The sequence below is a fragment of the Miscanthus floridulus genome, chromosome 13 (genome assembly GCF_019320115.1).
Source record: "Miscanthus floridulus cultivar M001 chromosome 13, ASM1932011v1, whole genome shotgun sequence".
In the NCBI taxonomy this organism is placed as follows: Eukaryota; Viridiplantae; Streptophyta; class Magnoliopsida; order Poales; family Poaceae; genus Miscanthus; species Miscanthus floridulus.
This window is the reverse complement of record NC_089592.1, coordinates 3675209-3687569: the sequence shown is the minus strand read 5'-3', so window position 1 is coordinate 3687569 and position 12361 is coordinate 3675209. Positions and strand designations below refer to the sequence as shown.

At 46.4% G+C, this 12361-nt stretch overlaps 1 protein-coding gene across 1 annotated transcript; it reads left to right on the top strand.

Annotated features, from left to right (window-relative positions):
- Positions 1-8872: 8872 nt before the first annotated feature.
- On the top strand, positions 8873-11789 carry LOC136499198 (glycosyltransferase BC10-like). Its single transcript, XM_066494899.1, has 2 exons — positions 8873-10000; positions 10738-11789. The coding sequence occupies exons 1-2, from the start codon at positions 9401-9403 to the stop codon at positions 11377-11379; spliced, it is 1242 nt and encodes a 413-aa protein (XP_066350996.1). The 5' UTR covers positions 8873-9400; the 3' UTR covers positions 11380-11789.
- The last annotated feature ends 572 nt before the right edge of the window (positions 11790-12361 follow it).

Here is a 12361-nt window from a genome sequence, read left to right as displayed (position 1 = left end):
ACCGGACGCGCCGGTCCAACCGAGGCCAGTGTCCGGTCACTCCTAGTGACCTTCGTCTTTTCTGTCTAGGGCGCCGGTGGAGTTTCTTACCCTTGCTCCCAAACTTCACCACCCTTGATCAAATGTGCCAACCACCAAGTGTATCACCTTGTACACATGTGTTAGCATATTTTCACAAACATTTTCAAGGGTGTTAGCACTCCACTAGATCCTAAATGCATATGCAATGAGTTAGAGCATCTAGTGGCACTTTGATAACCGCATTCCGATACGAGTTTCACCCCTCTTAATAGTACGGCTATCAATCCTAAATGTGATCACACTCTCTAAGTGTCTTGATCACCAAAACAAAAATAGCTCCTATGGTTTATACCTTTGCCTTGAGCTTTTTATTTTTCTCTTTCTTCTTTCCAAGTCCAAGCACTTGATCATCATTATGGCATCATCATCATGTTATGATCTTCATTTGCTTCGCCACTTGGAGTGTGCTACCTATCTCATGATCACTTGATAAACTAGGTTAGCACTTAGGGTTTCATCAATTCACCAAAACCAAACTAGAGCTTTCAATCTTCCCCTTTTTGGTAATTGATGACAACCCTTATACAAAGATATAAAATAAAATTCAATTGAATCCATGTTGCTTGCCCAAGCATATTTACCATGTGTAAAAGAATATGGACAAGTTTCATGAACCCCAAATGGTAGTAATTGCTCCCCCTACATATGTGCTAAGAGTTTGGATTGTAGCTTGCACATATGCTTAGAAAGGAAATATAGGAGTCAATGTCTACCACATGATGCTAAGATATAAAAGATGGACCTTTGAAGCGTGATACCAATCGGAGTGCACCATTATATCATCCTTAGCACCATGGTTAGTTCTATACCACTTGTAAGCATACTTTGAAAAGATACCACTTGTAAAAACTTACTTGGAAATGAAAGTTATCTAGTGGTCATAGATGTCCTATGCATGCTAGTTTTTCATTTCATCATTCAAACCTACAACTAGCATATACCACACAAGCATGGAAGTTGAAATCCAAAACTTATGTCATGCAAGCAAACATATGAAATGCACATTCAAATGCACCATACAAGTTCATGAGCTTGCTCCCCCTACTTGTGTGCTCAAAATTTTACTTGATTCCTTTCCTTTGTCATATCTCTCCCCCTATGTCAAATTCTCCCCCTATTACTTATATTTTTGTTTCTCTCCCCCTTTGTCATCAATGACCACAAAGACTTAAATTATAGATAGGTTGAGATTTATCAATGTCAATCAATGGGGTGAGGATCATATTCCCAAATTTGGTCCAATCTAGATTATTTGCCAAAGATATTTAACTCGGTTTAATCCAAGGACAAGCTTCTTCACACCTCCAAATAAGGGTTATCTTGTACCATGTTGAGTTAAAACACTTAGAGCTCATATTCTAGATTAAACACTAGGTTTACAAGCCCATAAATATATCATATGCTATCACTAGATCAAGTCAAGCATAGAAGCAATAGTGATACCATATAGACATCAAAATCATTTGATTTTCATGAATGAGCCTAATAAAATAGAACCACTTGAAAGGTCCTAATAATATTGAAAATATGACTAGATGCACTAAACATGTCCTTAGCAAGGATGTATGCCATGCCAATCAACTTTTACCTTGGATTGCTCGAAGGAGAGGCATGTCATATGAGTGGGGGTGCATCAACACATATTTGAGAAATCCAATATGTTCAACTCATTCCTTAGCTTGCAAAACCTTTTCTCATCCAATGGCTTGGTGAATATATTAGCAAGTTGATCTTCGGTGCCTACACTCTCAATACAAATGTCCCCTTTTTGTTGGTGATCTCTTATGAAATGGTGGCGGACATCAATGTGCTTTGTTCTTGCATGTTGAACCAGATTGTTTGTCAACTTGATTGCACTCTCATTGTCACATAGCAATGGCACTTTGTTGAACTTGATTCCAAAGTCACTCAAAGTGGCCTTCATCCAAAGTACCTATGCACAACAACTACCGGCGGATATGTATTTGGCTTCGGCGGTTGATAATGCAACACTATTTTGCTTCTTTGATGACCATGAAACAAGTGATCTTCCCAACAATTGACATGTGCCCGAGGTGCTCTTCCTTTCAACCTTGCATCCCGCATAATCCAAGTCGAAGTAACCAATTAGCTCAAACTTTGCTCCTTTGGGATACCACAAACCAACATTTGGTGTATGCTTCAAGTACCTCAATATTCTCTTTGTAGCCTTCAAATGACTTTCTCTTGGTGAGTCTTGAAATCTTGCACATATGCATACACTAAACATGACATCCGGCCTTGATGCAGTCACATAGAGTAGGCTTCCAATCATGGATCGATACAATTTTTGATCTACCATGTTTCCACTTGCATCACTATCCAAGTTGCCATTGGTTCCCATTGGTGTGCTAATGATCTTGCTATCAATCATGCCAAACCTCTTGATCATGTCCTTAATGTACTTGCCTTGACTCACAAATATACCATTCTTTAATTGCTTGATTTGAAGACCAAGGAAGTAACTCAATTCTCCAATCATGGACATCTCAAACTCATTAGCCATCATCTTTCCAAACTCATCACAAAATTCTTGATTTGATGATCCAAATATGATGTCATCAACATAGATTTGCAAAATAAATAGATCTTTTCCAATCTTCTTGATGAAAAGAATGAGCTTTTTCAAGCTTTTTGTGAGCTTTGCCAAGCTTCTCATGGGCTTCCTCTAGCTTCTCATGAGTTGCTTTGAGCTCATCAAGGGCTTGCTTAAGGGCTTTTACCTCCTTATTCAAGCTCTTGCATTCCCTTCTCTTAATGTCAAAGTGTTCTTTAGCATCTTCTAGCATGTCAAATAATCCATCCTTAGTAGGTTCATCATCATCACTATCACTATCATTTTCATGTTCATGTTCATTATCATCAACATGTTCTTCATCACTTTCATCATCACAAGATTGTACCTTAGTGGCCTTAGCCATGAAGCATGATGAAGATTCAAAGAGAGAAGGCTTCTCATTAATGGCAATGCTTGCAAGAACCTTCTTCTTGGTGGTCTTGTGATCATCACTATCATCATCATCATCACTTGAGGAAGCATCACTATCCCAAGTGACTACATATGAACCACCCTTCTTCTTGAAGGCCATCTTGTCCTTCTCTTTCTTTTCCTTCTTGTCCTTCTTCTTGTTATTCTTGTTGTCATCATCATTGTCACTATTGTATGGGCATTGAACAACAAGATGATTTTTGCTTCCACACTTGAAGCACCTTCTTGACTCTTCTTTGTTCTTGAATGAAGATTTCTTTCTTCTTGCACGGTAGCCCTTCTTCACCATGAACTTGCCAAATCTCTTGACAAAGAGAGCCATCTTCTCATCATCATCATCATCCCAAGATTCATCTTCTTCACTTGATGTTTCTTGCTTTGCTTTGCCCTTGGATGATGTGGCTTTGAATGCCACGCTTTTCTTCTTGTCATCTTTCTTCTCCCTCTTTTCTTCCTTCTCATCATCATCTCTATAAGTATCATCGGACATGATATCTCCCAAGATTTGGTTTGGTGTCATTGTGTTCAAACCGGTCCTCACTAGTAAGGTGACCAACATGCCAAATCTTGCAGGCAAACATCTCAAGAACTTATTGGAGAAGTCCTTGTCCTCTATCTTCTCACCAAGTGCCTTGAGATCATTTACAATCACTTCCATCCGATGGAACATGTCTGGCACACTCTCATCTTCTTTCATCTTGAAGCTTGCAAACTTCTCTTTAAGAATATATGCCTTTGCACCCTTCACGGCTTGAGTACCCTCAAATGATTCTTCCAAGCTTCATGAGCCATCTCAATATTCTTGATTTGCTCAAATGTTCTTTCATCAATTGCATCATGAATAGCACTTAGAGCAATGTCATTGTTTTGGAGAAGTATTTCTTCGGCCGTGGTGGGATTCTCTGGATCTTCAATCTTAATTTTTGTTTCTACCACCTTCCAAACCTTTCTATTGATTGACTTGATATAAGTTATCATCTTAGCCTTCCAATAGGGATAGTTGGAGCCATCAAATTGGGGTCGCTTCTTGGTGTTGTTGATTTGAGCTATTTTAACACCGAAGGTTGTTAAGCCTCAAATAACGGTGACCTCGGCTCTGATACCACTTGAAAGGTCCTAATGGATAGAGGGGGGGTGAATAGCCTAATAAAATTTCTACAACAACACTTAACAAAATGGTTAGACAATTATGAGGCGAAGCAAGTGTTGCACTAGCCTACTCAAAATGCAAGCCACCTACCACAATTCTAGTTTAGATAGTATCAATTCACAAAAGAGCTATGACACTACCCTATGTTAGTGTGCTCTCAAAGGCTAACTAAAGAGCTACACCAACCAAGCAAGCAAGCTCTCACAACTAGCTACACTAAAGAGCTTGTCAACTAGTTTGTGGTAAAGTAAAGAGAGTAACCAAGAAGATTATACCGCCATGTAGATGAATGAACCAATCAATCACAAGGATGAATAACAATGAAGACCAATCACCTCAGAATCAATGATGAACACAATGATTTTTTACTGAGGTTCACTTGCTTGCCGGCAAGCTAGTCCTCGTTGTGGCGATTCACTCACTTGGAGGTTCACATGCTAATTGGCTTCACATGCCAAACCCTCAATAGGGTGCCGCACAACCAACACAAGATAAGGATCACACAAGCCACGAGCAATCCACTAGAGTACCTTTTGGCGCTCCACCGGGGAAAGGTCAAGAACCCCTCATAATCACCACGATCGGAGCCGGAGACAATCACCACCCTCTGCTCAATGATCCTCACTGCTCTAAGCCGTCTAGGTGGTGGCAACCACCAAGAGTAACAAGCAAAATGTGCAGCGAAACACGAACACCAAGTGCCTCTAGATGCAAACACTCAAGCAATGCACTTGGATTCACTCCCAATCTCACTATGATGATGAATCAACGATGGAGATGAGTGGGAGGACTTTGGCTTAGCTCACAAGGTTGTTATGTCAATGAAAATGGCCAAAGATATGAGCTACAACTGGCCATGGGGCTTAAATAGAAGCCCCCATGAAATAGAGCCGTTATACTCCTTCACTGGGCATAACACGGGCTGACCGGACGCAGCTCCTCAGTGTTTGGTCGCCCGATGGCGGCCACGTGTCCCCTGTGTTCAACAGTGAACGTTTGATCACAATGATCAAAATGTTGACCGGACGCTCCGACAGAGCTGACCGGACGCTGGACCCTCAGCATCCGGTCGTTTACAGTAAGGGTCCAAAACATGTTTTTGCCGACCGGACACAGCCCAGCGTCCGGTGCTTAACCCTAACCACTGTGCCGACCGACAACACGACCAGACATAGCCCTTCAGCGTCCGGTCGCAGAGCGACCCAGCGTCCGGTCAGTGGACCGACGCCAGCGTCATCGCTGTTACACCTGACCGGACGCGCCGGTCCAACCGAGGCCAGCGTCCGGTCACTCCCAGTGACCTTCGTCTTTTCTGTCTAGGGCGCCGGTGGAGTTTCTTACCCTTGCTCCCAAACTTCACCACCCTTGATCAAATGTGCCAACCACCAAGTGTATCACCTTGTGCACATGTGTTAGCATATTTTCACAAACATTTTCAAGGGTGTTAGCACTCCACTAGATCCTAAATGCATATGCAATGAGTTAGAGCATCTAGTGGCACTTTGATAACCGCATTCCGATACGAGTTTCACCCTTCTTAATAATACGGCTATCAATCCTAAATGTGATCACACTCTCTAAGTGTCTTGATCACCAAAACAAAAATAGCTCCTATGGTTTATACCTTTGCCTTGAGCTTTTTATTTTTCTCTTTCTTCTTTCCAAGTCCAAGCACTTGATCATCATTATGGCATCATCATCATGTTATGATCTTCATTTGCTTCGCCACTTGGAGTGTGCTACCTATCTCATGATCACTTGATAAACTAGGTTAGCACTTAGGGTTTCATCAATTCACCAAAACCAAACTAGAGCTTTCACCGTGGTCGTCAACTTGGTGTTCCCGGCAGCACAAAGATCGATGACGAGCATAAGAGAAAAAGCATCCAGCGCGTTGGCTCATATCTGCTCCCATCAGCAAGCTCTTGGTAGAAAGACGGCGCCGATGCCAGTGGCAATGCCATGTCGAGAGGACGCTCAACCTTGCTTCCGCGGTTCTGCCGTTCAAGGCCAGCCTTCGGTACTTCACCGCGGTGTTCGACTCGCTACAAGTGCCTCCCTGCTGACAGTGTCGAGAGGCTTGCAATCTAGAGGAACCACCTGGGCTTGGAGATCAGCGACGCCATGGCTTCTTTTTTGTTTTTATCTTTTCAAGTTGCGCGGATGCGGATGGACCTAACGACGTTACTTCCGAACATGACAGAATGCTATTGCCAGGTAACATCTCCATCTTCCGATGGCATTTTACATAACAGAGCTCTATCGATGGTATTTTTCGATTCTTGTAATCTTTCAATGCTATAGAACCAATTTTCTATATTTTTTTCCACGTAGCCCGAAAAGTAGGCTAAGGCCCTGTTCTCTTCTCTTATAATACGTACTTTTCAGCTTATTTTCCGCCAGAATAGTGTTTTTCTCTCACAACAAATCAGCCGGAACAGTGTTTCAGCTTGTTTTTTCAGCGAAGCGAACTGGGCCTAAATATAATAGCAGGTGGCGGATGTACTATTTACCATTAAATGTTCAGAAAAGGTGGGTTTTCTTGAAAAAGAAGAAAAAACTTCTGAACAATAGGTGCACACATATGCTGCTTAGAACTAAGGATGACAACAGGGGCGGATTCGGATCAGGTGAAGTCTCTAAGCACCCAAATTCAAAACCCGAACTAAATATCCGAACCCGCTTCGAACACCAATTCGAGTGGAAATTTATCTCCGAAACCAAAACTTGTGGATCCCCAGAACCCGACAGATTATACAAAACCCGAAAACATTTTGAATACAGAAGCCGGATAGAAGATGATTCCGTGCTGGTGGAGATGACGGCAGGGCCTGAGCCGCCCCAACACACCACATGCGAACGCGCCCGGGTTGCGCTACGCGAGGCCGAGCTCGACCAGAAACTGGTGCTCCTTCGTGAAGGTCCCCATGGCGCCAGCATTAGCAGGTTCCATAAGATGCGAGGGGATTGGGAAGCGGAAGGTAGACCATAGGGGAAGGGAGTGGGGAGCAGCGGCGGCGAGGTACTAAGGTGTATTAATACAAGGAGGTGGAGTGGGGACTGTGACTGCTCCATGAAGGAGACGAAGGAGGCCGGTGCAGAGATGGTTGCGGCTGGGGCCTAGGGATGATGCGCCGCCAGCCTGGCTCAGCCCCCGGGACTGGCGCCTGCTACTGCTGGGAGCACCGACAGCTGCTGGATGGGATGGTGCCGGTGGATGGGGTTGGCGCCAGCGGCCGGCCCTGCTCCCCTGCTCGGAGGGTCTAAGGGTTGAGTTTCATAGTTATATACCTAGGGTTATTAGATGGACTCTTAGTGGACTCAATGATTTCGGGGTTCCGATGGTGATCCGCGGGAGAAAATTCGGATCCACCCTAAGACCCTATTTGGATGGACTAGGACTAGTTGTTAGCCATAACTAAAAAATAGCCAGCTAAAAATTAGCCAACTAGTTATTAGTCCATACCTGTTTGAATTCTAAACTAATTGTTGAGTTCTATAGACTAGAACTAATTGTAACCCCTGATGGTTGGGTTTATGGACTAGTGAACTAACAACTAGTTGGGGCTTTGGCTAAACTTTAGCCCACCTATTCCTCCTATTTAGATCCTCTAGGGCTAAAGTTTAGCCAACTAGTTGTTAGTCCAAGGGATCCAAACAGGGCATAAACCCGCTATTGTTCGGGTATCCGAACCGAAAAACCGTGGGTGCAAAATCATCCTCGAAACCAAAACCACTAGATCTGAAACCCGTGGATATCCGGCCTGCTGCCATCTTTACTTAGAACTTCCTATATTTCAAATTATAAGTTGTTCTAGCTTTTCTAGATTTATTAATTTTTATATATATTTAGATATATATTATGTCTAGATATATATAATATACGTAGAAAAGTAATAAAGACTACTACCAATTTTAAATGAAGGGAGTGGATTTTAAAAAAAAAGAAATGGACGGAGTGGTCAGTATCATCCTACGGGAAACTCTCCTGTGCCCGTTCAAGTTGGCGATGCGACCCGTTTTCTCGTGTAGTCGTGTCGCTGCAAGATGCGATGCCACGGTACTTTGTTTGATGGGCCAAGTTTCCATGTACTGGGCCGCCGGCCCAAAAACAGCTATGGTGGCCTGCCACGCGCACCAACGTGACGACGACGACTCAGTCTGGGTGTTGGATTAATAAATAGACTCGTGTCATGATTTTTTTTTTCTGAATGTTGGATTGTCTCATACGTAGGAACCTCGTTTTCTGCCTTTCCATCTCCGCCAATCTTCGCGTGACATTTATTGCCATCTTTAATCCGGTGGCCCAATTCGCTCTCAGCCCGCGGGGGAGCAAAGCGCGTGCTGGCCCACCGTCAGTCGCGCTCGCCGCACGCCGCCGGCCCAAACGGGACGCAGCCCGCTTCCCCTCCCCTTCCCACGCGCTCCCTCCCTCCTCCTTGTCCTCGGGCCAGGGCCAGGGCCAATCCAGAGCGTGGCAAAAAAAAAATGAAGAAAGAGCCTTTTCTTTTCCTCGCGGACACGTTGCGGGCCCCGCGGTCCGCCACCCCGGGTCTGCGCGGCGGGCCCGCCAGCGTTTCTGACCGTTTCGCACCTTTTCCCCTCCACTCCTCCTCGCTTCCCTTCCTGACCTCCTCTTCTTCTTCCTCGCCGCCCGCGGCGACCTCACCGAGAAAGAGAAATCTCGCTCGCGGGCGCGGCCAAACGGGGGAGTCGCCTTCGCCTCTGCCTCCGATAAATACACGCGCTCGCTCCCCTCCTCCCCGAGCCCAGTCGCGTCGTCGCTCACTCACCCCCCCCTCCCTCTCTCTCCACATCCAGCTGCGTATCCACCAATCGACAGCGACCTCCTCCTCCACGTGCTCCGCTCCGCTCCCCTTCCTTTCCCATCCCTTCGCTCCCTCCTTAGCCGCTGAGCGTCCTCCCCTCTGCGCCGCGTCCTGTGCCGACCAGCGCGCGCGGCGAGGCTCGTCGGCGCCGTCGAGCCCCAGCAGCGGCGCTGCCCCTACGAGAGGCGTCCGTCCGTCCGACGCCCCGAGCACCCGTCTCCTCCGCTCCCGATCTCTCCACGCGGGCCGGAGATCGGCCGCGGCGGGGTCCCGATCCCGCCCGATCTACCCCCGCTCGCCCGCCCGGTCCCCGCCGCGCCGGCCACGCCCGAGATGTGGGGCGGCGACTCCAACGCCAAGCAGATGCTCAAGTCCCGCGGCGGCGCGGGGGGCGTTGGCGTCCCCGCAGTGGGGGATGAGGAATCGGACTACTTCCCGCCGACCCCGCGCAAGGACTACTGGTGGTCCACGGGGCTGCTCAAGCTCGTCACCGCCACCGTCATCTTCATGGGCGGCGTCGTGCTGGGGCTCTCCGTCAGCGGCAGCGTCGCGCGCTACTACTACAACGCCTCCCACGCCGAGCTCTTCTTCCCGGCCACCACCTACGGCTGCGACCCGCGGGACCGGGACTGCGGGATGGGCCTCGCCTTCAGGGCCTTCGTCCACCCGCCCCGCCTCGCGCACTCCATGACCGACGACGAGCTCTTCTGGCGGGCTTCGCTCGTGCCCAGGGCCGAAGAGTTCCCGTTCCAGCGCGTGCCCAAGGTCGCCTTCCTCTTCATGGTGCGCGGGCCCATCCCCTTCGTGCCGCTCTGGGACAAGTTCTTCCGCGGGCACCAGGGGCTCTACTCCGTCTACGTCCACACCGTGCCGGACTACAAACTCAATGTCTCCAAGAGCTCCGCCTTCTACGGCAGACAGATCCCCAGCGAGGTATTGCCTTTGCCTTTGCTTCCTTTTGTTTTTTTTTCTTTTGCTGCTACATTCATACAATCAATTCATCCTTGTCCAAAAAAAGCTAAACTGGTAGTGATAATTCATCCATTCCCCTGTTTTGTTGTCACAATGTCATGAATCATCGCTAGCAAGTAGTAGCACATTGCAATCCATCAGCTTGGGAATTTGCATCGCATTATTGTTGCCTTTGTGCAAAAGAAGAAAAAAAATCTGGTTGAATGGCAGATAGCTGGTGCCTTGGTGGCTGCTTGTCATGCTAGTTGGTGGCTGCCATGTGCCCAACTTGATTGAGATATGTTGTGCGCAAATGGCTGAGGATTTGCCCTAGTAGGGGAGGTGAGAATATGCTTGCTTGCTTGTCCCAATGCTAGGTTGGTAAACTACTTAATTCGTTCAACAACTAGTGGTGTTCACGAATTTCAGATAAGTGATGATGAGATTCTTGCTTGACAAATGTTCTGCTTCAATTATTTTTTACTAAAAATATAATAGTAATCAGTCAACAAGTTTGGGCTGATCTGCAATCATGTTTTATTACTTTCCCCTATTCCTTTTAGTGCTAAAGTAGTGCCTTTCCAGTTTCGCTGTAATGTGTGCATTCCTTCTTTGTTTCACAGCACTACTCTCCTTATCGTGCACTTGCAGTTTATGCCCCTTATCGATGGATACCTTTGTTCTTCCACGTTCTAATATTTAATTTATTTCCAATGCAGGAGGTGTCTTGGGGATCAATAACCCTGGTGGATGCTGAGAAGCGCCTGCTGGCCAATGCCTTGCTGGATTTCTCAAATGAGCGCTTTGTGCTGCTCTCTGAGAGTTGCATTCCTGTGTTCAACTTCCCGACGGTCTACGAGTACCTCATCAACTCAGCACACAGTTTTGTTGAGTCCTACAACATCGACACCCCTCAATGTGCTGGCCGGTACAACCGTCGCATGGCTCCTCACATCATGGCACATCAATGGAGAAAAGGGTCAGAGTGGTTTGAGCTTAACCGTGAGTTGGCTGTCCAGATAGTAGCAGACTACAAGTACTACTCGATCTTCAGAAAGCATTGCAGGCCATCCTGTTATCCAGATGAGCATTACATACCGACTTATCTTCATTTGTTCCATGGGCCCCTCAGCGCCAACAGGACCGTCACATGGGTTGATTGGTCAAGAGGAGGCCCGCATCCAGCAAGTTATGGTGCTGCAGACATCACAGAAGAGTTCATCCAGGCCATCAGGAATAATGGAACACAATGCTTTTACAACTCGAAGCCCACCTCTGTCTGCTACCTCTTCGCGAGGAAGTTTGCTCCTAATGCTTTGGGACGGCTGATGAACATGACCTCGACCGTGTTGGACTTTTGAGTCGTTCACCATGCGTCGTGGTTAGCATTTCGCTACTGAGGTATCTCTATGGATGCGCATGCCGGTCGGGAACTAGAACTACTCTACCCTACTACATTGGAGTCGCCGGCATGTGTCTCACTATAGATGGATGATCAGAGATGGCTTTTGTTGTATGCGTCTCTCGCGGATGATGCTGTGTGGGACAGTGAAAATTGCTTCACTTATCCTGAAGCTGATCCCCCCGAGTGATCGACAGATGGCACCGCCTGCGGAGATGACATTTCTTTCACCTCCCATTCTTTTTAATATATCATAGTCATATGATAGAGGAGATTACCTTCTTTTCTTCTTCTTCCTCCTCCCAATCTACTGTATTGACTTGGTCAGACACTAATTTCTGTGAATATAACTTATCAATCATTGCTTTACTTCAAGTCTGACATTGCCAGATGTCTCTGTATGCTTGATAGCCTGTCTCTAAACCTTGAAGTAACAGGTTGCCATTGGTTGTTCTGTCGATGATGCTTAAGTACGGGTAAGATAGATAGGGATGCAAGCAGCAGAATATGCCATATTCTTGCATAGTGCACATTATGTACAATTGTGGCTGTCTTTTCAGGAAGGGGGAAAAAAGTAGCCTCCTTTTTTAAAGGCACACATGAGCATGCCTATACCATGCTGTTGCGTGCAGATTCTTGATCGGTTCAAACATGGGGGGTCCTGAGTTTATTCTTGTTCTTTATCAGTTCAAACAGATTGCCACGAACATGATGCTTGATTGCCTTCATTTGACAGATAAGCCAATACTCTAAGATTGGCTGGTGAACATGGGGGACATGATTTAGGCTGGTGGTGCCGTTCCACAGCCTTTGTCATGCCCTGGTGTTTGTAATATATCAAATCCATGAGCAGAGGTCCCTGAACCATGGTATTATAGTGGGCCTCTGGGTACTCTGTATCTAATCTAACCTTAGTCTAATCCAGGCATTAGTTTATGTGC

Bases quoted from the DNA above. Each gene is read 5' to 3' on its own strand.
- LOC136499198 (XM_066494899.1), top strand. From the start codon at position 9,401: ATGTGGGGCGGCGACTCCAACGCCAAGCAGATGCTCAAGTCCCGCGGC. The intron at 10,001-10,737 runs GTATTGCCTTTG...TTTCCAATGCAG, and splicing joins GCAGACAGATCCCCAGCGAG to GAGGTGTCTTGGGGATCAAT.